This window comes from Rutilus rutilus (genome assembly GCF_951802725.1).
Source record: "Rutilus rutilus genome assembly, chromosome: 19".
Taxonomy (NCBI): Eukaryota; Metazoa; Chordata; class Actinopteri; order Cypriniformes; family Leuciscidae; genus Rutilus; species Rutilus rutilus.
Genome location: NC_140232.1, coordinates 32,367,079 through 32,393,395, shown reverse-complemented (window position 1 = coordinate 32,393,395; position 26,317 = coordinate 32,367,079). Strand labels below are relative to the sequence as shown.

At 36.5% G+C, this 26,317-nt stretch overlaps 1 protein-coding gene across 1 annotated transcript; it reads right to left on the bottom strand.

Moving 5' to 3' along the window:
• On the bottom strand, positions 1 to 21,614 carry LOC311278357 (clustered mitochondria protein homolog). The gene is made up of 26 exons (XM_084389127.1): positions 21,409 to 21,614; positions 18,181 to 18,290; positions 17,835 to 18,006; positions 16,462 to 16,593; positions 16,179 to 16,333; positions 15,928 to 16,082; positions 13,900 to 14,022; positions 13,692 to 13,824; positions 12,359 to 12,451; positions 9,961 to 10,658; positions 9,083 to 9,156; positions 8,869 to 8,973; positions 8,183 to 8,283; positions 6,897 to 7,049; positions 6,751 to 6,813; positions 5,866 to 6,101; positions 5,695 to 5,779; positions 4,599 to 4,752; positions 4,388 to 4,527; positions 3,416 to 3,496; positions 3,198 to 3,323; positions 2,987 to 3,096; positions 2,041 to 2,134; positions 1,813 to 1,938; positions 1,321 to 1,394; positions 1 to 675 (listed from the first exon to the last, which is right to left on the bottom strand). Exons 1-26 carry the CDS (start codon positions 21,452 to 21,454, stop codon positions 201 to 203), a joined length of 4,014 nt encoding a protein of 1,337 aa, XP_084245253.1. The 5' UTR covers positions 21,455 to 21,614; the 3' UTR covers positions 1 to 200.
• Between the last annotated feature and the right edge of the window lie 4,703 nt (positions 21,615 to 26,317).

Sequence of the window (26,317 nt, the reverse complement as noted above, 5' to 3'; positions counted from 1 at the left end):
TTCACACACAAAAATTAAACTTTATTTAGTCAAACATTTTAAAAACTTCAAGACAGACTCTGTCTTTGGCCATCATCTTGTCTCCACACTTCTTTTAAGGTTTATTAATTGAGACCGTTTAATGGTTTAATACAGTCACGTGTCAAACACTGAGATCGATCTCATCATATCTCACTGAACGTCTGAGCTGCAGTAATGTCTCACTCTGTCTCAGCCTGTTTCTCCAAATGACCTGAACCTTCGTTCACAACACACTCTTTACCGTTTACCACTGCTGATTCTGACTGTGCTTCACTGACTGATGTCATAATATTAATTGATTTTGATTGGCTCTCAGTCGGGACACCATTTGTGATGTTTGACTGGTGTTCCTCCTCCTCACATTCCATTTTTGAAGCACAATCTCCGTTATGCAGGTGGGACTCGATCTGGCCGTTCATCTTTGAGTGGTCTGGTTTCTCAGAAGCGTCTGTTTGGCCTTCTGCATTTCCATCTGTGGCCTCTTGCTTCTGTTCCCCATTGGATGTGGCCTCCTCAGTAACCTCTCCGCTATTGGTTGGTAGTTCTGAAGCTTTGTTCTCATTGGTCGATTCAGAGTTCTCCAGTTTCGTCTTTTCAGCCTCTTCTGCTGCTTTTCTCTCTTTCAGTTTCTCTTTGAACTCCATCATTTTTGTGCTTAAACAATGACAATAAAAGCAATCAGCTATGTTTCCATTAACTAAAAGTGCATCATATTCAAACATTTTTTGGAAATTGAGCATCATTTACCAATTTTTACACCCCTTATTTTTTCGTTTTGCCTCTTTCAAACTCTTTCAAAATTAAATTATAAGCAATGATAGTAATAACCCCCACTACCAATGAGCAGGGATTTTATTTTTAAATATTTATTTTTTATTTTTATGATAACATTATGTAAAGCAGAAATAAATATTAATATTAAACATGATTGTAGTATTTTTCTGTCTTTAATTGATGCTTTTTAAAACTGAGAATAAGTGCAAGTATGTCAAAACTATTAATCAAGATTAATCACATCTAACTAAAATGTGTTTATATAATATGCGTGTACGTACGTGTGTGTGTGTGTATATATACACACACACATACATATATAAACAAACTTTTATATTAGATGCGATTAATGTTTTGCTTTTCAGTTTCTTTGTATATCTCATTCTCAGTTGTCATTAACGCACCTGTTTGAATTTTAAAACGGATCAATTAAAGACAGAAAAACAAATACTACTAAGGGTTTGGGTCACTAGGGTTTGTTTTTGCGAATTTCAACTAAGTAGTGCGATCCTAAAGTCTCTTTACCTGTATGAAGTCTTCAGTATGCCATTGACCAGAGCGAGCTGCTCCAGTGTTATGTCCTGAGAGGGAAACAAACCCTGCAGAAGAGGAACACAGCTCATGTTTAACAAAACTAATGCAAGTCTTCACGTGTCAGCTCTATTAGACAGCGGTTTCAAGCTAAGCTTACCTCAAGTCAAGTCACATTTATTTATATAGCACTTTTTACAATACCCAAAGCAGCTTTACAGAGATAACGGGAAAATAATGCAAAAAAGTTTGTTTCCAGAAGAAAATAGCATCACAGTCCAGCTTAAGTAAGTTCAGTGATGTTTCATTTTTGTTTCAAAAAAGTTATTAATTTATTTAATTTATATATATACAGTATATATAGCTGCTCTGGAGTAAACCGTGATGTCATCGTCCAGCTCAGTTCAGTTCTTGTATAATAGTGTCAATGCAGGCAGATCAATATTATTGTTGAATATTAAATTAAATGTTAAATTTAAAAATCACCTCAGGCAGTGTTTCAGAAAGCTCCGCGCCTCCCTGACGAATCGACCGCTCTACACGCACAGCCTGCTGGGTAATGTTCCTCAGGAAGTCAGAGCTGCATTTGGTTTGAGGATGGTCTTCACCGCACTGTTGCAACACACACACACACACACACACACACACACACAGGCTCAGAACACCATCACATCTTCAAAGATAAAAACTCAACTCACAAACACGAAATCTGACCTTGTTCTGGAAGATGCTGTAAGCTTCCTTTTCATGATTCATGCCTCCTCTGTAGTCGCCAGCCACACACAGTCTCTGAGCCAGCAGATGGTGCCTGCCAAACAATACAATATCCTCTAGCAACAGGTAACACAGGTAACATAACTAGAACTTTAAATGAGTTTGATTACTTAAAGCTCTCTGATCCAAACCTTAATGAGCCGCCTCAGTGTCTAATCTCACTCACTTAAGGAAACAAAAATGAAACCTCATAAATCAGTCAACTGAAAAGCTCTTAATTGTTTCATAATTGTTGTTATATATATATATATATATATATATATATATATATATATATATAAAAAAGTGTCTAATATGTCTAATGCTAACTTAAATACAAAATACTTTATTTATGACTTATTCATTTACTTTGTCTATATAGGCTACCTGTTTGTCTTCACCCTTGTTTCTTGTGTTTTTTTCTTTCATTATTGTTTATTACATTTATTCCTTCTCAAAAATTCAAACTATGTGTGTTTAATGGAAGTGTATTTTTGTATTTTGTCATTTTTTAACACAAAATCCTTTAATTATTGGAGTCTAATGAGCAAAATCAAAACGTCTGGATGCATTATGATTTTAGAATTAAATGTCATGAAAATGTCACAAAGCAAAATCGACTATTTTCTATAAATGCTTTTCAGTATTGAATGACATATTATTTTCAAAATTGACAATTCCCTGAACTCCATCCATTTTGGATGATTTTTGTCACTGTGCTCAATCTAATGCATTGTGGGACTGCCTCATGCGTGAAGGATATATGTGACCACAATAAGGAACCCTATATAGACAGCTCACTAGGGTTTGGAACGGAGCCTTAGAGCTTGTGTTATCTGAACAGTTCATTGCATGATTACTACACAACTCCATCTATTTTAAGCATAAGTAAAGCATTTGGTCTTACATCAGAGCTGTTGTCAGGTCAGCGTCTCCTCTGAAGGAGCTGTTGAGTTTCAGTGCGCTCTGTAGATACTGTAATGATTGTTCTCTCTGAAGAGCCAATCCCAGAGAAGCCTGAGGAAAAAAAAAAAAAAAAAAAAAGATAAACATCATCATTGAAACCAATACTTCTATTTGGGATCTGTGATGACTTGATTATGCTTGATGACGTTTACATCTATGACTGCAGCGTAAGGATGATCTGCTCCGTGAACCGTCAACAGAAGAACTTTGGCACGATATAGGCATCGCTGAGCCAAGGCGGTTTCGCCTCCAGCGAACAGATACACTGACAACAACACCTGGAACAAAAGAAATAATTGCATTAGATGATGATGATCTCCATGCAATTTAAAAAGTAGGTCTGTTTTGGTTTTGTGAGAACGTGACTTACGTATTGCTGAATGGTGTTGGGATGATCGAAGCCCAGAACCCTTTCGCTGATGACCACGACCCTCAGCTGCACGCTACGAGCCTGCAGGGGACAAAACACACATGGAACAAGGTGAGAAATGCTACGAGATCAGAAAGCAGTGGCAGTTTCAGGTGTGTTTGACATTTTAATTGAATAATTCCCCCAAAAATGAAAAAAAATGAAATTTATTCTCACAGTCTCATGACAGAACGCAATGCATCATGAGTGTGTCAACATCTGTTTGTATGTATCAAAATTAAGTTTTTGCTTAAAACAAGAAAAAATATATCTGCCAGTTGTGTCAGAAAAATAATCTTGTTTTTCCTTTGAATTCAGTTCACTTTGCCAGATTTCTTTCTTGTTTTAAGCATAAACTCGATTTTGATGAATGTTTTATGAAACAAGACTTAATATCTTAAGTATTTTTTGCTTCTCAAGTAAACTGGAAACCAGACAAAAATACTGAAGATTTTTTTTGTGCAGTGTTTAATTTTTTTTATTTATTTTTAACATTTACTTTGTCTATACAGGCTACCTGTTTGTCTTCACCCTTGTTTCTTGTGTTTTTTTCTTTCTATAAACTATAAATTATTTTATAAATATTTATTCAATAAACTATTTGTCATTACATTTATTCCTTCTCAAATTCAAACTATGAATTTGAGATTTTTTATATTTATTTTTTAAACGATTTCAGAATTAAATGTCATGAAAACAAATGTCACAAAGCAAAATCTACTATTTTCTATAAATGCTTTTCAGTATTGAATGAATTAACAAGAAATAAGCACTGTAGTCACTAAATATTTGTTGGGTTAACTCTAATGCTTACTTGAATATGAGAAAGCTGTGCCTTAATTTGCAATCACCTAAAAGGTCCTATTATACAAAAAGCAATCTATTAAGCCACGGGGCAGCAAGACACACTGTAGATAGTACACACAATCACACCTCGGCAGGATGGCCCTGTACATAGGCCACTTTTGCCAGCAGACTAAGACACTGGCAGGCTTCAGGGTGAAGGTCATCACACACACGACTGAAGAGGTACGCCGCTTCTTTCAGCTGCTCGTACGCCTGCTCCAGTAACCCTACGAGGAGAACACGGTCAAGCGAGGCTGTTCACACACGACTCAATTACTGCCCGTTGGTTCGTAAATACCTTTCTGAAGACTGTTCTGAGCCACCTTGAACATGTGTGTGGCGTCGGTGGTTGACATGGTTATGTGCTTGACGATGGGCAGAATGTTGAGCACATCGTCCGGAGAGATGGCCGCTTTGTTACGGTTGTCGAGGATGTATTCTCTGAGGCGGAGCTGCGGGACATTCATAAACAGAAAGGGTTTTTCTATGACAATACAGTAAAATTTGTAATATTGTGAAATATTATTACAATTTAAAATAAATGTTTTCGATTTGAATATATTGTAATATGTCATTTATTCCTGTGATCAAAGCTGAATTTCTAGCATAATTACTCCAGTGTTTAGTGTCACATGATCATTCTAATATGATGAGAAACATTCTTATTATTATCGATCTTAAAAACGTCATATTTTTGAGGAAACCATGATACATTTTTTCAGGATTATTTTGATGAACAGAAAGTTCAAGAGAACAGCATTTCTTTGAAATTGATCTTTTGTAAGATTATAAATGTCTTTACTGTCACTTTTGATCAACTGAATGCATCCTTACTGAATAAAAGTATTAATTTCTTGTAAAAGAAAATCTTACTGACTCTAATCTAATTTTGAAAGGTAGAACCTGAGCTGCTTTTTAAATACATTTAGTTGAAAACAATGCTATATATTATTCATTAATTTTATAATTTATGCTATATGTTCCTAGTTATATGTACTAAAATAAGAATGTACATTTGCATTTGTTCTTTGTTCATGTATATTATTTTGTGATGCTGGCTTGGCAATAAAAAAAAAAAAAAAATTGAAACTAGTGTACATCAATTGTTCCTTTTTTGCCAAATTTTCACAAGATAATAGAAGCTACAAATTAGACATGTCTTTTATTTGCGTTTCTAATTAGTTAAACCCATGAAATTAACCTGTTAGCCAAGCATACCCAAAGTTTTTTATTTATTTATTTATATTTAGATAGATAGATAGATAGATATATATATATAGATAGATATACAGAATAATAATTACGCAATCATGACAAACCTTAGCTATCAAACATATTGCAGAAATATTATTGTGTTCTTTCAAATTTAGCCATTGCTTGGTTCAACGCAGTACCTGAATACCAGTCTTCAAGCACATCTCTCTCAACAAGGACATCTTCTGGAGCCCGTACTGCTCTACTAGATGGTCCACATTTGACCTGCAAAAAAATGAGACTTCATGAAGTCAGTACACTTCACACGAAAGTGTTAAACATTTGGAGAAGAGCGAATGTTCTTCGCTCACCCTAGTCCTTCTTTAAGTCTGTATGTTTCTTGAGCATCTTGACAGATGTGACTCCACAGTTCATTCCCGCTGAGTGAGGTCCATGCCGTGCTGTCAGAAGCCCCTCCCCCTCCACGGCCACGCCTCCTCGAGCGCTTCTTAGACTCCTCCCCATTTGATGCTGAACTGAAGTGAGGCACCAATAAGCAGCAGAGGAAATGACTCGCTGCTGCTGACAGGTTAGACGTCTCCACTCCCTGTACAGCACAACAGACACAATTTGTTACTTATTTAATAGATTGTCTAAAATTGGATATATAACTTCATCCGCATACATACAGAATAGTTGCATGGGGCGATATATGCTTGATGAATAACTGCTTGATTGCTTTTATCATAGCAAAATGTAACTATATTATTGTCCAGCTCTAATCTGCTAAATGCGACTATAAGGCATGGACATTAACAATGATTTTCTGTACAGCTGCTTTGAAACAATGTGTATTGCGAAAAGCGCTATACAGGTGAGACTCGAAAAATTAGAAAATTAAAAGTTAATTTCAGTAATTCAACTTAAAAGGTGAAGCTAATATATTATATAGACTCATTACATGCAAAGTGAGATATTTCAAGCCTTTATTTGTTATAATTTTGATGATTATGGCTTCTGAAAACCCCAAATTCAAAATCTTCAAAAAATTGGAAAATGTTCATAAGCTGTAAGCCATAATCATCAAAATTATAACAAAAAAGGCTTGAAATATCTCACTTTGCATGTAATTTTCCATATATTAGTTTCACCTTTTAAGTTGAATTACTGAAATAAATGAACTTTTGCACGATATTCTAATTTTTCGAGTTTCACCTGTATATATAAATTTGACTTGAATAAGTAAAATGAAATACCTGAATGTAGCCACTGAAGAACCGTTGTGCACAACGCACTACAATCTCTGCAAACGCCAACCTCTGAGAGAGATGGTAAGATAGGATTAGGACAGTTCACATTTAAAATCTACCCCAGTATTATGGATTTAAAATCATTTACTTACCGTGATGTGTCTCAGTTGATGTTTGAGATCTGATTGGCTGATGGACAAGATCAGGTGACCTAGATAGCGGAGGTTTATGCCTTTCTGATGGAGGGCTTGTCGTAAAGAAGCACCATCCATCGGTATGTCAGTGCCATGAATGCAGTCGTTCATCTGAAAGTACATGCTGATTCTTCAGTGCACCGTTTCTCTCACACATATATACATTTCTGTTGAAAAGTTTGGGGTCGCTAAGATTTTTTAATGTTTTTGAAAGAAGTCTCTTCTGCTCAGTAAAAACTGTAATATTGTGAAATATTATTACAGTTTAAAATAACTTTTTTTATGTGAATATATTTGAAAATGTAATTTATTCCTGTGATCAAAGCTGAATTTGTCTTCAGTCTTCAGTGTCACATGATCCTTCAGAAATCAAGAAACATTTCTTATTATCAATGTTGAAAACAGTTGTGCTGCTTACAGGGATGGTTCGGAGTAAAATCAACCTAGGGTCCTTTACACCATGACCTCGAGCCAAACACCCCCCCAGAAGCCTTTTGTCCCTTGGTCGAACATTATGACCAAGTATTATTTTTTCCGAAGTGTTGACAACTTAGTGTTAACTAATAATTGTTGCAAACTGGTACTACCAACAAAATATTAGTGCATTCCTGGAACTGGGCGTCGTTACACTACATCCTTATGCATCACTTTCTGCCACAGACTTTTACGGGCTTTTCCCAAATCACGGAAGTGACCTCGACATCCGGGTTAGCGGTAGCATTAGCCATCAGGCAAGTGTTATTTAAATAAACTCCTGATGTACTTACAAACTTTCCAATGCCTCGTTTTACGAGTACAGAACCTATTTGTACTACTGTAGAAGTTTGGTACCATTCCAGGCATTATTAGTGGGGTAATTTACGTGATAGATCCTTGGATCCATTAGCGCCTGCACTAAGCCATCCGGCTGATATCTCTAAATAAGCTCTAACTTTAATAATGTTCGACCAAGGGGAAAAAAGCTTCTGGGGGGAGTTTGGCTCAAGGTCATGGTGCAAAGGACACTAGGTAGATTTTACTCCGAACCATCTCTTTAATATTTTTGTGGAAACTGTGATACAATTTTGTTCAGGATTCTTTGATGAATAGAAAGTTCAAAAGAACAGCATTTATTTGAATTAGAAATCCTTTGTAACATTATAAACGTCTTTACTTTTGATCAATTTAATGCATCTGTGATGAATAAAAGTATTCTTTACTGTTTAAAAGATTTTTAAGTGTATAAAAGCACAAAATACACTCACAAATGCTGGTATTTGGTCATTAATGATGAAAGACGCTGCTTCCTTCAGTAATCTCTTCTGTAGCTCCACGGCATCACTCTCTGAGCTGGGAAACTGCACTCCTACCCGGAGAGAGAGAAAACAATATTTAACGTCTCTAACTTAAGCTCTAGTTACATAAGTTATTATGTTTAGATGTAAAGATAGATGATTTCTGGTCAAGACAAATATGACGATATTAGCTCTGTTCCAAAACCTAGTAAAGCTGCCGACATAATGGATTTTTAAAATCATTTTCTTACCGTGATGTGTCTCAGTTGATGTTTTCTATTATATTATTTGATGTTAAGGTTTTAATATTATTATTATGTTGGCTTTTAAGAAATGTTTTAGCCTAATTCTAAGGCAGCATCTTATGTATCCTACAAATGGGAAAAATATAAATTCTCGAAAGCATAAAATAGTTTAAAAATCCTATTAAAGACGAATTTATTAAATATTTCACCCAATATTATATGCGTTTGATGTCATCAGCACAGAGACATGATGAGTCTCCCATGTGCTTCACATGAGCACTTAAAACTAATCTCTTATTAGGCTCCATTTCATTGGATACTGCCTAAATAGACAGTATATAGCAAAGAAACTCACTGGGGTTTTTGTGAAGTTTGTTTTGGTGCATATTAATGGATTGAGCTTTTCCTGACCTGGGGAGAAGATATTAGGGTTGAAACGCATCTCAAAGATGATGTCACTGACGGATCCGACATCTTTGCAAGCTCTTCTTACTGCGCCTGTGTTTGGAGAGTCACCTGACAACACACAAATACACACATATGATCATTCCCCTAAAACAGATTTATATCAGACACCTATTCCAACATCACATGACAGAAAATCAACACTTCTTTTCGTTCTCACCAGATTGCATACTGTCTTCCAGTCCTCCGTTCTCCCTCATGTGAGCCTTCACTCGCTGCGTGAACTGAGAATATCTGTAATGCAAAGACAAAATGTGTTCGTAAGGATGTGCACAAATAAACAAACCTAAAAATCTCCGGCTTGTACGTTTAAATGTGAAGTGTGTCAGTTAAAGGATGTTTAAAATCTTTCTCCTAGCTTAACATGCAAACTTTTGTGTATATATATATATATAGAGAGAGAGAGAGAGAGAGAGAGAGAGAGAGAGAGAGAGAGAGAGAGAGAGAGAGAGAGAGAGAGAGAGAGAGAGAGAGAGAGAGAGAGAGAGAGAGAGAGAGAGAGAGAGAGAGAGAGAGAGAGAGAGAGAGAGAGAGAGAGAGAGAGAGAGAGAGAGAGATTTGTTTCTGCCCAAATAATGAGATTGTGTGGAAAACTGGCATTCTGGGAGTGTTTGATTCATGCATCATTGATCATAATATGATGCATTATGCAAGAAAACTGATTTATTGATTTTTTCATAAGGTAAATGTAAGAATAATTTTTATATTGATAATAATATACACTTGCTGGACCTAAGTTTACTTGATTATCCATACATCATATTTTAGAAAAATCATGTTAAAATGTGAGTATCAAATATGAACCATCACGCTTTTAGAGGGAATATTGAATTGTATTATATGTATATGATCAAACTACAGAGATTGATCATAAAACTAAGCATTTAAATATTATTGGGAAATATAGAGTGACAACTGATATTTATATGCATTTTTGGCCATATAAATATCAGCAGGCTCAACCAATGGCATGAATTTGGGGTGGGGCTATCTGTTAGCTTGACCAATGGAAGGACTTGGTAACCCGTCAAAACTCACTTGTGTTGAATGAACGCCTTCACTAACTCCGGCCGTAAGCGACACAAAACGTGAGGGTAACGTCTGGGAAAACTGCCCTCCTTGGGTTCTGTTTCTGTTCCTTCTTCTCCGTCTTCCACTTGGAAGTTGGCATCAGCAGGCATAGTACGATACACATCCAGCAGGTAATATCGACCATCGGCCCCCAGAATCCCCTGAGCATCTACAGTGGTGAACAGGGGCAACTGATGCCCGGTCTGCCCCAGAACCGCATGTCTTTGCAGAGAAAGAGCCTTTGCCGACTGAGCCAGCAGCTCTAGGAGTTTCCGTCTGGATGGATTTTCCAGTGGCCCTGCGCTGAAGCCGTATAAAAGGCCATTGGGAATCTCAGCCTGCTCGGGGCCCTGAAGACCAGGGGCCAGGCCCTGCGCGGACAGTCGAACGCCTCGGTAGTCGGCCACCGCGGTGGGGATGGTGTGCAGGTTCTGGAGGTCTCCGTCCAGGTCGCTGTAAGCCTGAACACATCGCAGCTCGAGACGCTGAGCGGCTCTGGGACCGCGTTCTCCTGTCAGCCAGTCCTCTCTGTGTGTCGGCACACTCATGAACACCCCGCCGCATAGGAACGCTGGGTCCTCGGGAGAACCATTGACTGGGTCGACAAAACCATCGATCACCTTCTCTGCTGCCTGAGCAACAGCCCACACAAAAGCGCTGTTCACCTGCCGGAACAGACAATCAGAAGTTAAGAAGTGGTGTACTTGGAAAATATGGTTTTCAATGAAATGCACTGCAATGCAATGTTATGTTATGGAATGCAATGAAAACTAATGAAATGAATAAATAGTAAACAAAAGGGTTCTGTCCCTTCGCTCTAGTTTACTCTTGGTTTTGTGATTGTGACAGAGCCCTGACACTCCTTATTGTCTTGTGTTTGTGTGAGCGTGTGAGCTCTTCGGTCCATGCGAGTTGTTTTGTGTTCGGAGCGTGGTGTTTGGATCCCGGCACTTCGGTCTAGTTTGGTTTCGGTTCTGTGTCGGGATTTGGACATTCATGCTCCGAGTGTTTGTATCTGTCGTGAGCGCACGGAATGTGAATTCGCTCGTTCAATGCGCTCTGTCTTGTTGTGTGAGTTCGCTCGGGCTGTATGCTCTTCTGTCCGGGTGTGTTGTTGCGTTCTTGTGTTCACATTGGACGCATGCGTTCATGTTATGTTTTGTCTTGTGCTGTGTTGCACGCTGCCTGTGTTTTACACTAGCCGTGTGCTTTCATGTTGTCATGTTTTGTGTGAACAGGCGGCTTATGAGTTCTCAATTAGCTGTTGTTTTGTTTGAGCACGTGGCTTGTGTTTAAGTTTGCTGGCCATGTGCTTGTGTTTTTTGTCATGTTTGTTGTGAACACATGGCTTGTCATGTGTTTGCTTGTTCCATGTGCTCTCCTGTCTATTGTCTAAACCCGTCCATCTTGTTACCTGACTATTGGTTCAGCCCCACCTGTCCTCCCTTATTACCTGCCTTGTTTGCGCCCTATTTATTCTCCTTGTGTTTGCAGTCCTGTCCAGATCATTGTCATATGTTACCCGTTGACTGTTACCTCATTCCCTCTCGGGGTAGTTTTTGTTTGTTTTCGGTTTTATTCAAATAAAAGCCTCTGCACAATTGTGACCCTGGATCACAAAACCAGTCTCAAGTCGCACGGGTATATTAGTGGCAATAGCCAACAATACATTGTATGGGTCAAAAAAAATTATAGATTTAACTTTTATGCCAAAAATCATTAGGATATTAAGTAAAGATCATGTTCCATGAAGATATTTTGTAAATTTTCTACCGTAAATATATAAAACATTTATTTTTGTGAGTGAATGCAGCACAATCGCGAACTTTACATCAACTTTAAAGGAGATTTTCTCAATGTTCAGATTTTTTTTGCACCCTCAGATTCCAGATGTTCAAATAGTTGTATCTCGGCCAAATATTGTCCTATCCTAACAAACCACACATCAATGGAAGGCTTATTTATTCAGCCTTCAGGTGATGTGTAAATCTCAATTTCGAAAAATTGACACATGTGACAATTGAGTCCTCGCTTCATCCCTTCACCCAACCCTGACACAAAATATTTAAAGTATTTTTTTTAATATACATTTAAAAAATACTCAGAGATGAATTGTTATGATCCATCTGAACAAACTGATTCGATAAAAGGAACCAGACTTTTGATTTTTAATCATGTTCAATATAGTGTGACAGACAAACAGCGATGAAGATGCTTGCTGTGAAACACTGAGAACAGCTGAGCTACTGTCAAATCTACAGTATTGTTAGGATGTTTTATGTTATGTGGTCTGTTTAGTTTGTGTTTATTTAATTATACTTTGAGGACAGAATAGTCTACATAAGTTAGATAAGTGCGCTCAGACCTGCAGTAACGCTCGGTCCCTCTGAAGTCTCTCCTCCAGACTTCTCTGAGGAAGATCTCTGGCTGCTTGAAGTTCCTTATTCCAGTCAGTGGCCTAAAACCCACAGAAGAACACGTGAACATGACACACACACACACACACAGACAGACAGGCAGGAGGATAAGTATCCCATGCTTCCCTATCCAAAACAGAACAATTGCAAATTATAGCAAAATAATTGCACAAGTCTTTATATTGTTTCTACATGTTAATATAACTTTATTTTTATAATAATTAGTATTAAATATTAAATGTTTTCATTTTTTTAAACTTTACTTTATTATCTTTTTAAATATAAATTTATAATAATTAATAAATAACATTACTTTTTCATTTTATTTCCTTTATCTTTTTTAAATAATAATATTAATTTATAACAATACTGTTAAATAATATTAAATTGTATATTATTTTAATTCCATTGCAAATCCCGTGAAAACACTCCAATACTTAACTCAAAAATCAAAATAATAAATAATTTTGTATTAATAATTTGAAACCTATTTTAACACCATTTTATAAAAAAATTTGCATTGTGACGTTATTTTCATGACAATTAAGCACATTTTCCCCAAAAAATTCTCACTACAGTAATGCATTACAGTTTTACTTTTAAGTTTGGTGATTGATTTCCATCAAAAACAGTAAAATTGCTGATGTTAATGTATGTTAATATAATATAATAAAAATAATTATTTGTTTAAATTGATTGATAATAATTAGGGCTGGGAAATGATTAATCGCATCCAAAATAAAAGTTTGTGTTCACATAATATATGTGTGTGTACTGTCCATAATTATTTTGTATATATATATATATTATATATATATATATATATATATATTATATATATATATATATATATATATAAAAATACACACACATGCATGTATATATTTAAGAAATATTTGCTTAAATATATTGTATATATATTATATATAATTTGTATTATAAATAAATATATATATATATATAAATAACAATTTTTTCTTAAATATTTACTTGCATGTGTGTGTATTTATATACACAAAATAATTATGCACAGTACACACACAAATATTATGTGAACACAAACTTTTATTTTGGATGCGATTAATCGCGATTAATCATTTCCCAGCCCTAATAATAATTCATATCAACATTAAATAGTATTACATTTGATATAAAATTTCATTACTACAGTTTTTTTTTTTGTCTGTTTTATTGCAATAATGTTTGCCACACAGTCATGTCAAAATAGAACTTTGTAATTGTGCACTGAAGGATGTGCGTGTGGGACAGGTGTGTGTGTACCTGCGCATTGAGGTCCTGGTCCAGACCCAGCCGGCAGCTGAAGCTGGATCTGTGTGAGTGAAGCGAGGAGACGCCGAGCCAGCTGTGTGTGCGGTACGGAGTGGGCAGCATCTCTTCAGCCGGCAGAGAGGACCTGTATGAACAGAGACGCTCAGAGAACCGCACTGAAGAACAGATGAGTGTCGTGAGACGAGTGTGTGAGGGTCACCTGTGCCGCAGCGTGCCGAGGTTGTGTTTGAACTGCGGGCTGATGTGGGACAGCAGGTCGGTCAGACAGTGGCACACTGAAGTAGACTGAGCAGGACGGGGGTCAAACACATCGAGGGTCGACCTGAAACAAAAATACAGCTTGGTTTCTAGAAAACTCTCCTTCATTCTGTGTATCTAATATGTCACAAACAATTATGATGTCATTTATTCCAACATTGGATGAATCTCATGAGAGCATGGAGACATTTAGATTTTTCGTATTGTAACATTTTCATGATATTACATTTTCACACAAAAATTCTCATTACTGTAATGCATCCAGGCATTATTCTATTCTATTCTATTCTATTCCATTCTATTCCATTCTATGTGTCTGTGTGGTAATGTGTGATATTTTTTAGATGCGTTTGTTATTTACTTAGATACTAATTTTTTGTAATTCCAATAATTCAATTACATTCTCAAACCAGCAGTACAGTAAATATATGTATAAAATAACTGCAATTAAAGTAAAAAAAACACACAATATAAATACATTATTATTAATCAGAAATATCAAAATATATATACACACACCTTTATTCTATTACAGTAATGAAAATGAAATTTTTGAAAAAAATATGAATGACATTAAAATAGCATTAATTTTCTTTATGCAAAATATAGTATATATTGTGTGGTGTCGACTACTGTATATCTTAGAAAACATATTCGAAACAATATGCAATGATTAACATTTTATACAGTAGTATACTACATTTGTATCACATGACCTTTACATTACATTGCAGTTTTCGAAAAAATAAATGTTATTCCTGTTATTTAGCTTTTTTATTCTAGTTTTGTCTAGAAAGTAACTTAAAGGTCCCATGGCATGGATTATTTTATTATTTTATAATGTTTCCTTATGTTAGTATGTTTTTTAGATCAAAAATTGTCATAATTTAGAAATAAAAGGCATTTTTCCTAGCCTGATTTTAGCCTCTGATTTGAACGCTCTGTTTGAAGGGGCGTGTCTGCTGTGAGACTTCAGTGTAAACGCCCACTGCTGTGATTGGCTGCTGTGAGACTTCAGTGTAAACGCCCACTGCTGTGATTGGCTGCTGTGAGACTTCAGTGTAAACGCCCACTGCTGTGATTGGCTGCTGTGAGACTTCAGTATAAACGCCCACTGCTGTGATTGGCTGACATGCTTGCATATGAAATATCCAGCATTACATGTGGAACTCTCTCGAAAGCCTTTACTATTACAGCTATTATACGTTTTTACTATTACAGCTATCGAGATTAACGAATCGTGAGAACTTTTTAAAGTATTTAGATCTATTCCCATCACATAAAAGGTTGCAGTGATGAGCACTGAGCAGATGACAGTCTGCTGATCGCGTGAATAAAGATCTTATCACTGCAACGCAGTTTCTGCACTCTCACTAATGATTTCACCAATGCAAACATGAGGTAAGTACAGTAAGAGCTTCGTTGTGCAGTGTAACAGCGTCATTGATTTCATAACGAGTTTTGGCAAGTGTCCAGATAAACTCGCGCTGTGTGATTGACAGCTTGGGCGATTGGAAAGGGATTGTTCTTTGATGGCTTTCTGTATTTTAATCACAGTTTATATAAGATTATTTTCATCCTACTAAGAGAAACGACGTGAAGTTGATCGTTTAGTCACTGGCTTGATTTACTGATGCATAAACAGTATTGAACAACTTTGAGAGAAAGATTATCTGTCTGAACTTGAACAATTACACATCAGACATTCACATAACCCACTGGTTCTTCAGAGGCTCGGATGAAGGAACTAAAAAAATACTTGTGTTCATTTGTACATCCAAACACTGAGCAACTGCCATGCTCCGCATGAAACCTTATAAAGTGAAATTTATGCCATGGGACCTTTAACAGTGAGATCAAGAAACAGTTGTTAAAAATCATGGATTTTGCTTCCTATTCAAATGCAAATAATGTTAATAGTATGGTAGCATGCAACTACAAACATTGTCATAATAACACAGAGTCTTACCTGTTCAGGTAAAACCCACGTGGGCAGGAAGTGATGTCACACTGCTTGCCCTCCAGAGTGTGGACACTGATGTACAGGAAGTCGCCCTGCAGTTTCCGGAAGCCAGGGGGAGGGTTCCAACAGCTGAGTGACAGGTCGAGCAGGTAACTGGGAGCCTGTAAAATAATCAGTTAGTTGCGTTTATTGTGAGAGTCATAAAAAAACAAAGTCAAATGCCTAAAGGTTTATTTGTATTGTGTTATTTGTCGTACTTCGCTGTGAGTGTTGATGGGCAGCAGGGTCGTCAGAGGAGGGAGATCTGAAACTCCAGGGTGAATGTAGGCAGGTGGGGGCGGGGCTTCAGCCGGCTGCTCTGTCTTACTATTGGCTCGTCTGTTCTTTGATGAGTGCAGAGTGGGAGGGGCTTCTAATACACACATAAACACACAATTAGAAAGTCTCACTGCCATGGGCATAAAAATAATGAATGCATTTTAAAATATTTAGAGGCAGTTCTGAATACATGCGTTTTTACGTACTTTATCTATTTCTTACCAGGCGTTTGGGTGAGTGTGTTCAGTACAGTGGGTGATCGGCCCTCCATCAAGGCATCTTGGGGCCCGGTAGCTTTCAGCATCTCTTGCACACGTGCCAGGTGAGCCTGTGCCGACCGCGGGGAGTACGGCTCTATAACATGCACACAAAACTCACTTTATGATCCCAAAATCAGACCTTTTCTCCAGCTCCATTGATCGGCTGAATTTCAATGCGTCTCATCTTGTAAGACTATGATTATTTCTAATGAGCAATAACATAATCTATTCAATCATCTACTTTCCCACATTACTCATATTGAGTGCCATGTGACTCACTTGGCTCTGAGAAAGGTTTCATTAGTTTGTCATCAAAAGGGTTTGCAATAAAATCAAGAAGTTGCAAAACCTGTATAGAAAAGAAACCCATTGATCCCTGTGGAAATTCTCACTGAAACCATCTTAAATTAGCTGCTGTGCTTTGGATCATGGTAGCTGGTTTCTAGCTGGTCCAAGATGGCTGACCAGCACAACCTGCCTAGACTGGACAACCTTGAACAATAAACCAGTTTCCAGCTGGTCTCACAGGTGTTCAAACTGGATTGTTAGACCAGCAATAAACCACATGATTTCCACAGTTTCTGACCAATGAATTTTCATGAGGTTTATGATCACTGGATGAGCTAGATACTGGATCAGTGTTGTTATTGTTGTTAACTAACTGTTTATTGGTAATTGAAATAAAGTGTATAAAATCTAAAAAAATATAAATATTACTATATCTATTATTATAAATATAAACACATACATACATACACACATATACATAACACATGCATATACACACACAGATACTTATATATGTATATGTGTATATATGTATGTGTATATATATACATACATAGATACACAAACAAATAAAAATGAGTAAAACTGTATAATAAAATGACTAAAACCTAAAATAAAATGAAGACTGAAAATCTAAACTCTAATTCAAAATATTAATAAATCCCATAATAGTATATAAATCATTCTAAAATTACACTGTTACAAGATACATAAAAATGCAGAAAGATTCCAAATGAGTTTGTGACCAGGTTCAACTGATTCATTCAAACTTACTCAGATAAATGATTCACACAAGTTTAAGGCTTGTGAACAGGTTTTCCTGTAAACTTGAGCAATATCTAGCCAATTAAATGTTTTATAACTACAAAAAAATGTAGATTTACAATTGAAATCCTTGAATCTCCACAATTACCTTTTCAGGCCAGAAAAACACATTAACATTCCCTGATATTTAATGATAGTGTCCTTATATCCATGTATAATATATGTAAGTCTATTAGAAGTGAACAAAAGAAAACACTCCACATGGAAGATCTTGCAGTTTACCTTCCACTAAACGGAGAGTGACTCCAGCTTTGAAGCCCTTGACGCCCTGGAGCTCAGTCATGGGGTCAAGGGTCACACCTGAAAGGGCCAGAGCGATAGATGTGCGAGGTGCCACCTCCTCTCTGCCCAGTAGAGTCATGATGGCATCCTGGACCAGCCAGAATCCATGAACCTGCAGAGAAAACACACTTTATCCGACATTTAAGCATGTGCTTTGCATATTTTGAGATGTCAAGATTTGCATTGCTGATCAACACAAACTAGACTACTAAATTTGAGGTTACACCCCAAAACTCACTTTACTCACGGACGTATTATTTGACTAGCGCTGATGATGAAAGCTCACCTGCAGCTCGAAGGACTCGACACCTGCACCCTGAACCTTCACAGGAAATGACCCGTCATCAACTTTTTTGCTTCCAGTCGCTTTTCTCCCGTTCTCTGAACATGAGACATCTGCAGAGTGAAGGGGGGTAAAGCATTCTTCACTTTGAGCTCAAAAATGTGCTTCAAGCCAAAACAAGAGTTACATAAGACTAAGAGAGTTAGGAAATCTGTTCAAATGACAAGAAAGAAACTGAAGAAAGAACAATAAAGGTTTTCCATCCTAGAGTCCACTGACTCAATAGCTCCATGACACTACCATGTTTTTTCAGACATGGCAGTACAATGTTTTCTTTGTACCATAATAATACCACTACAGGTGAAACTCGAAAAATTAAAATATCGTGCAAAAGTTCATGCATTTCAGAAAATTCTAATTAAAAGGTAAAACTAATATATTTAGTATACCTATATACAAATGCATGATTATACTTTTCAGAGGGCCGCCATTTCTGTATTTAAAATCTTTTTTTTAATTGATTTCATGTAATATTCAAATTTTCTGAGATTTTGAATTTGGGGTTTTCATAAAGCTGTAAGCCATAATCATCAAAATTATAACTTTTGCACAATATTCTAATTTTTCGAGTTTCACCTGTATATCATTTAAAGTACCTTGGTGTAGTTTATTTAATCATTTCATCAAGTTATCATTTTATACCGTTGTATACAGTGCTTGTGGAGTGTGGACATAAATATTCAAAATTAAATTAAAACAAGATGCAATTACTTGGGAAGCTAAATTGTTTTTGTTTTTTAAATATAAAATTTGTTTTTATTTTTCATCTTCCGTTTTTTTCTTCTTCATTTTTTATATTCTGGATTTAATTATTGTTCAATTTTTGAGTAAACAAATTGAAAAGAAAAAGCCAATAAGGTATGAAAAATGTAGTCAATGTAAAAACTAGTTTAGTCATTTATACTGATGATAGATAGATAGATAGATAGATAGATAGATAGATAGATAGATAGATAGATAGATAGATAGATAGATAGATAGATAGATAGATAGATAGATAGATGAACAGAGCGATAGATAGATAGATAGATAGATAGATAGATAGATAGATAGATAGATAGAACAGAGCGACAGATAGACAGATAGATAGAACAGAGCGACAGATAGACAGATAGATAGATAGATAGATAGATAGATAGATAGACAGATAGATAGACAGATAGATAGACAGATAGATAGACAGATAGATAGACAGATAGATAGATAACAAAGGTTCAAAAGTTTTTGTATAGAAATTAATACATAGTAACATAATTTATCAACAAATTAACAAATTTGTCTACAAAACTAATTTCAAGTATTTCGATTTTTAGGGCTCATAAGAAACCAATTCAAACTTTGGTTTCCTAACTTTGACTGGTAGAGTATCAAATTACCACAGCATTATCTGATGTGTTACAGTAATAGTACTTCTAAAGGGTCAGATGCACGTGATTGAAATCATATAAAACCCCACAGATGTCTCCATCTGACATCCATTCAAAGAGTCAAAGCTTTGAGTTTCTCTTGTTGGATTCGTAGGCAAGTCAAAGTTCTCTAATAACAGCAAGACTCGGCTTGATACGACATGAGCTTGTCCAGACATCTTCCAAATTTCCCCCTGGCTAGCGAGAACAGATAACAAGCACTGGATGAGTGGCTATAACTACTAATACACACTTTATCTGAGCTCTGGAAACTCACTCTTACAAACATCAAACAGCTTGATCGTGTCACGACGGCTTTCAGGACGAGATGCATCATCGCTCTTCTACAGCACAAACACTATTGTTCAAGCTATGGGTCATGTGTACTTTAAAGGTCATGGTAAATATGAAGCTTAACCTTTTGTAAACCAACATTTGATTTGTGGTTATGAAGGAATGCATTGAATCTCAGTGAAATGTGTTAAATGGAACTGGGTGTGCACTTTTACCATTAATCAAAAATATGTAATTAACAAACACAGTATGGTTGGGTCATGCGTGACATTTTATGAATGACGATTCAGCACAAAGTCTGTACGGACCTGTCACTCAATTTTAAGATAATTAGCTTCTAGGATCTAGTCATTTAGCAGATTGTTGTAGAGTTAACCTGGAGGAGCATCTTCATCAAGCGTATGGAAGATCTGATGATTTCTGCAGAACTGGAACATCCGTTATAAAGTTCTGCACCATCCTTTGTGTTTATCAAACATTTTAGCTAATTTAATTAGTGTTTGAGCTACAAATTTGAGCTAAAAACACAAATTTATACTGAAAATAAATCCTAAATTAATCATTTTCATTAAAAGAATCATTTAATTATTACTATAATGTGGAAAAAAAAAATTTATTATAAAATATTATACAATTGTGTTTACAATTGTAATGAAAATAGTGTTAAAATGGCAAAAATCTTAATGGTTCTAAAAATAGGCTTCCTTTTCTTCAGAAAAAAAAAAAGATTTAACATGTGTTGTGGGCTACTCGTCAGCTGTTAAACTTTTTTTTACTGTTTAAACTAAAAAATTAAGATCCACCCATGCAGGTTTCAAACCTACAGCCTTTCAGTTGCAACCCCAGATCTCAACCACTACACCAAGGAATGATTTGAAAAGTTTAGGGGATACCTGAGGACACGAGTGTTGATTATCACATGAAAAGTTGCGTAAAGAAGCACCAAAAGTTATGATGAATGAAGAAAACCACATCACCCCTCCCTCTCTCCCTCATCAAGCAAGTTGCCTCAAGAGTGACGCGTTCATGCATTTGCCCCGAGAGAAACGCACTCGCGATGAAAGACTGGAATGTGTGTATGTGTGTGTGAGATCTGACCCGAAGCCATGAGGAATCTCACAGATGAGCCTCTTTAACTTTAACACGTGTGTCAGTGAGTGAAAGAATGACAGAAGGCATGAAAAGTGGGAGGACGCATTTATCAGGAGGTCAAGAGTGAAGGTTGCTGTTTGTTTTGCAGCGAGAGAAAGTTTCATTCTAAAGTGCAGAACCATAAATTTAATCAGTGTTTTTCAACAAGTTGTTTTTAATGCATTATGTCATTTTTCTGACTGTATGCACGAGTCATTTCGGACAAACCGCAGAAGGAGCAAAAGAATGCATGACCCAAAGCGCCAGGACAATGAAGCAAACATCAGGAAGAAGTTCAGAGGGAGGAGGCAGGACTGAATCAGAACAAGGCAACTCTTACCCATAGTTTTCTTCTCTCCGTTTCCTTTCTTCACTGCGTCCCTCATTTCTCCTCCTCTGGTTCTGTTTCTCTCTCGGTAGCTGCTGGTTTTCTCTTCTCGTCGGGTCTGTGCGGTGTGTTTGGAGAGCTGTCAGGTAATGACTGACTCAACACGTCTTTTTAGTTTCTGGTTCTCTCGAGCGGCCACTCCCTCCTCCACCAGTGCTGGCAGTGTTTCCCACCACTCCTCCCACAGCAGGACAGGCATGTTTCACTGGGCGTGGCGCTGCTTCACTCCATTTTGCACGAGATTAGTGAGCGTTACCCTCCCCCTCTGACTTCCCTGAGGCCTGGGAGGGATCCCACTCTCAGACAGACAGACACACACACACACACACACACACACACACACTTGTTTTATATCTTTACATAGGCTCTCTCGATAGCCATAATGGTTTTGATACTGTACAAACTGTATATATTCTCTCCCCTTACACTAACTCTACCCCTAAACCTACATCACACAAAACTTTAGCATTTTTACATTTTCAAAAAACATCACTTAGTGTGATTTATAAGCTGTTTTCCTCATGGGGCCAGACGAAATGGCCCCACGATGTCAAAATGTTCACATTTTAGCTATGTTTGTGGGGACATTTGGTCCTCTCAATGTAGGTTAAGCAAGAACACAAACACACACAAACCATTGAAAACAGAATTACGAGTGAAGCTCACTAGCCATTTAAAATGCTTACAGCACAAAATAAACATAGAAATGCATAAAATAATTACACGTACCAAATACATATAAAATGAAGCCAGTAAGTATTTTGACTGTCAAATTATTTTCGTTGCAAATAAGTAAATTTAACCTCCAAATTCTCAGTAGCCTACTGTAAAAATGGAAGTGTGTGTGTGTGTGTGTGTGTGTGTGAGAGAGAGAGAGAGAGAGAGAGAGAGAGAGAGAGAGAGAGAGAGAGAGAGAGAGAGAGAGAGAGAGAGAGAATTTTAGTTATGATCTAAACAGCTATCAAAACATTTTTGTGAATTTTTGAAATTCATTATATATTTTGAAATATAGCTGAAAAAATGAAATAAAGAAATATATATATATTAGATGAAAAAAGTAAACTAAATGAAAATTTGAGATTTTGGCTTAGCAACTAATTAAAAAAAAAGTTTATGTTTAAGCAGTAAAATTAATAAATGGAAACAAAATGAAAATAAATAAAAACTAAAACTGAACGAAAAATACATTGAACTTACATTAAAATGAAAATAAAAGCCAATTCAAAATATTAATAAAAATCTATAACAGTATAAAAATAACACTGATATTGCCCCCCCCATAACAGTAATGAGTAAATTATGAACATAATTCATGAAAATAATAATAATAAAAAAATCCTAATGCTCCTAAACTGCAAACTTTCTATAGTATTTTTGTCTTGTTTACAGTCCAAATATCTAAAAAATTTTAAATCAAGATGCATTTACCATACAAGTAAAATATCATGTATTGTTTTCTGAAAAAAAAAAAAAAAGTGAGTTTTTGCTTAAAAAAAGCAAAATGATCTGCCAATGGGGTAAAGAAAAATAATTTGAATCAAATAGAAGCAAGATTAATTTTCTATCTTACGGCATTTTACTTAAATCCAGTAAATGCATCTTGATTTAAGAAAATTTAGATATTTGGAATGAAAACAAGATTCTTACAAAATACAAAATGCATTTATGCTGTGTAAAAATAGGTATATAAAAAAAAAGAATTTTCATGAAAATAGTGTCAATGCAAAAAAAATCTCAATGGTCCTAAAAATAGAAAGAACATAATTTTCTTTAAGAAACAAAATTAAGGTTTTGCGTTGTGGATTATGACCTAGATATTTTTGTGAGATTCTCCTAATGACTCAAAATGATTTATAGTCAAAGGATTTAGCTACTTAAGGAGAAGTGCATGTACTTGTGTGTGTGTGTGTGTGTGTGTGTGTGTGTGTGTGTGTGGGAGTAATTGATACACGCCTATCGCACTCCAATGAAATCTCCAAGCTTTTTCTACTTTATTTCAAGGCGTCTTTGTACTGTGTCCTGCAGGAACACTCAGTGCCAGAGCTGCTGTAATGAGACATAAGTCAGAGCTGTAAACCTCAGGCTCTTCATGCACACCTCACTTATGCAACATCTCAGCACCTGCTGCACAAACTCTTGCATTTTTTCATCCCCAAGCAGCAGAAAGTTGTGAAATAAAATCTCAGCTGAGCAGATAAGAGCAACAAAAGCAGCACTTGAGTGGACGCGATCACTGCCATCACATAACAAGGCACTTGAAAGTCAGTCAGAAACAATGCCCCTTCTCAGTAATTCATTTTCTGCGTGGCTATCAGCAGCGCTCGAAGGAGGGGCCGCTGTTAGGAACTCACTTGACAAGTACAGAAATATTCACGAGATCTTGTCTTACTCCCTACATGACCTCTAATAGCCTACGTAACATAGTTTCCTCAGGTGAAAGAGAGAAGACATGAAGAAAGCCGTCGATAGCGAGAGTAAGACATCTTATATGCAGGCTTTTATCAACTCTGAGGTGTGTGTATATACTATACACATATATATATATATATAAAAATATGTGTGTGTTTACACGTGTGTGTATATAGTATACATGTATACAGTGGGGAGAACAAGTATTTGATACACTGCTGATTTTGCAGGTTTTCCCACTTACAAAGCATGTAGAAGTCTGTAATTTTTATCATAGGTAATACTCTTCAACTGTGAGTGACGGAATCTAAAACAAAAATCCAGAAAATCCCATTATATGATTTAAGTAATTATGACATAAGTATTTGATACATCAGAAAAGCAGAAATTAATATTTGGTTCAGAAACCTTTGTTTGCAATTACAGAGATCATACGTTTCCTGTAGTTCTTGACCAGGTTTGCACACACTGCAGGAGGGATTTTGGCCCACTCCTCCATACAGACCTTCTCCAGATCCTTCAGGTTTCGGGGCTGTCGCTGGGCAATACGGACTTTCAGCTCCCTCCAAAGATTTTCGATTGGGTTTAGGTCTGGAGACTGGCTAGGCCACTCCTTAGTTGCCCTGGCTGTGTGTTTCGGGTCGTTGTCATGCTGGAAGACCCAGCCACGACCCATCTTCAATGCTCTTACTGAGGGAAGGAGGTTGTTGGCCAAGATCTCGCGATACATGGCCCCGTCCATCCTCCCCTCAATACGGTGCAGTCGTCCTGTCTCCGTTGCAGAAAAGCATCCCCAAAGAATTATGTTTCCACCTCCATGCTTCACAGCTGGGATGGTGTTCTTGGGGTTGTACTCATCCTTCTTTTCCCCCCAAACACGGCGAGTGGAGTTTAGACCAAAAAGCTCTATTTTTGTCTCATCAGACCACATGACCTTCTCCCATTCCTCCTCTGGATCATCCAGATGGTCACTGGCAAACTTCAGACGGGCCTGGACATGCGCTGGCTTGAGCAGGGGGACCTTGCGTGTGCTGCAGGATTTTAATCCATAACGGCGGTGTGTTACTAATGGTTTTCTTTGAGACTGTGGTCCCAGCTCTCTTCAGGTCATTGACCAGGTCCTGCCTTGTAGTTCTGGGCTGATCCCTCACCTTCCTCATGATCATTGATGCCCCACGAGGTGAGATCTTGCATGGTGACCCAGACCGAAGGAGATTGACCGTCATCTTGAACTTCTTCCATTTTCTAATAATTGCACCAACAGTTGTTGCCTTCTCACTAAGCTGCTTGCCTATTGTTCTGTAGCCCATCCCAGCCTTGTGCAGGTCTACAATTTTATCCCTGATGCCCTTACACAGCTCTCTGGTCTTGGCCATTGTGGAGAGGTTGGAGTCTGTTTGATTGAGTGTGTGGACAGGTGTCTTTTATACAGGTAACGAGTTCAAACAGGTGCAGTTAATACAGGTAATGAGTGGAGAACAGGAGGGCTTCTTAAAGGAAAAACTAACAGGTCTGTGAGAGCCGGATGTGAGCCAATCATACAATGTGATTTTCTGGATTTTTGTTTTAGATTCCGTCTCTCAGAGTTGAAGTGTACCTATGATAAAAATTACAGACCTCTACATGCTTTGTAAGTCGGCAGTGTATCAAATACTTGTTCTCCCCACTGTATATGTGTGTGTGTGTGTATGTACTGTATGTTTGTGTATATATAGCAATGAGAGATTATGTAATTATCATGAAAATGTCAATGCAAAAAAAAAAACATTCGTAATTATCTTTAAACAATACAGTTTTTGTTAACTAAAACATTCTAATGACTTGGATTAAAAAAACTGAAATAAAAATTTGAAAAATATTTTATTTTAGCTTGTTGTCAAGGCAACATTTCTCATTTTCATTTAGTTTAACTTGATGTACTAAAATAAAACAAAAACTAAAATTAAAATGAAACATTTAAAGAAACAAAAATGACAAAAAACCAAAAGTACCAAAATATTTACTAAAATCAATATCTTTAATCAAAAAGGAAAATAAAATAAATAAAAAGATTAATAAAAAGCATCTCAATGAACATAAAATACCACAAGGCAAATCATTTTCTTCCTCATCACCAAAATGAGAGAAAGAAAATATCTTACACAACTACATGCAGGGTTTTATCAACCCTGATGACCAATCTTTTAAAAGGCTTGATTACCAATATTATAAATCTACATTTACACATTTGTCAGATGCTTTTATCACAAAATAGGTTTTTTCCTACTGTCTGAGCTGGATGAATGCTATAATATTTATAATCTATCATATAGTTTATATATATATACATTTAAAGTATAGTAATAAAACTATGTATATTTCACTGTCAAGTGAAATCAGAATTACACAAATACAGATCACAAGATGGAAAAACCAAGCGTGGTCAATTTGTTAAAAAAGCATCATGGTATTT

Bases quoted from the DNA above. Each gene is read 5' to 3' on its own strand.
- LOC311278357 (XM_084389127.1), bottom strand. From the start codon at position 21,454: ATGAGGGACGCAGTGAAGAAAGGAAACGGAGAGAAGAAAACTATGG. The intron at 16,083-16,178 runs GTACGACAAATA...ATTATTTTACAG, and splicing joins CCATCAACACTCACAGCGAA to GCTCCCAGTTACCTGCTCGA. The intron at 4,753-5,694 runs GTACTGCGTTGA...AATGTCCCGCAG, and splicing joins GCTTGAAGACTGGTATTCAG to CTCCGCCTCAGAGAATACAT.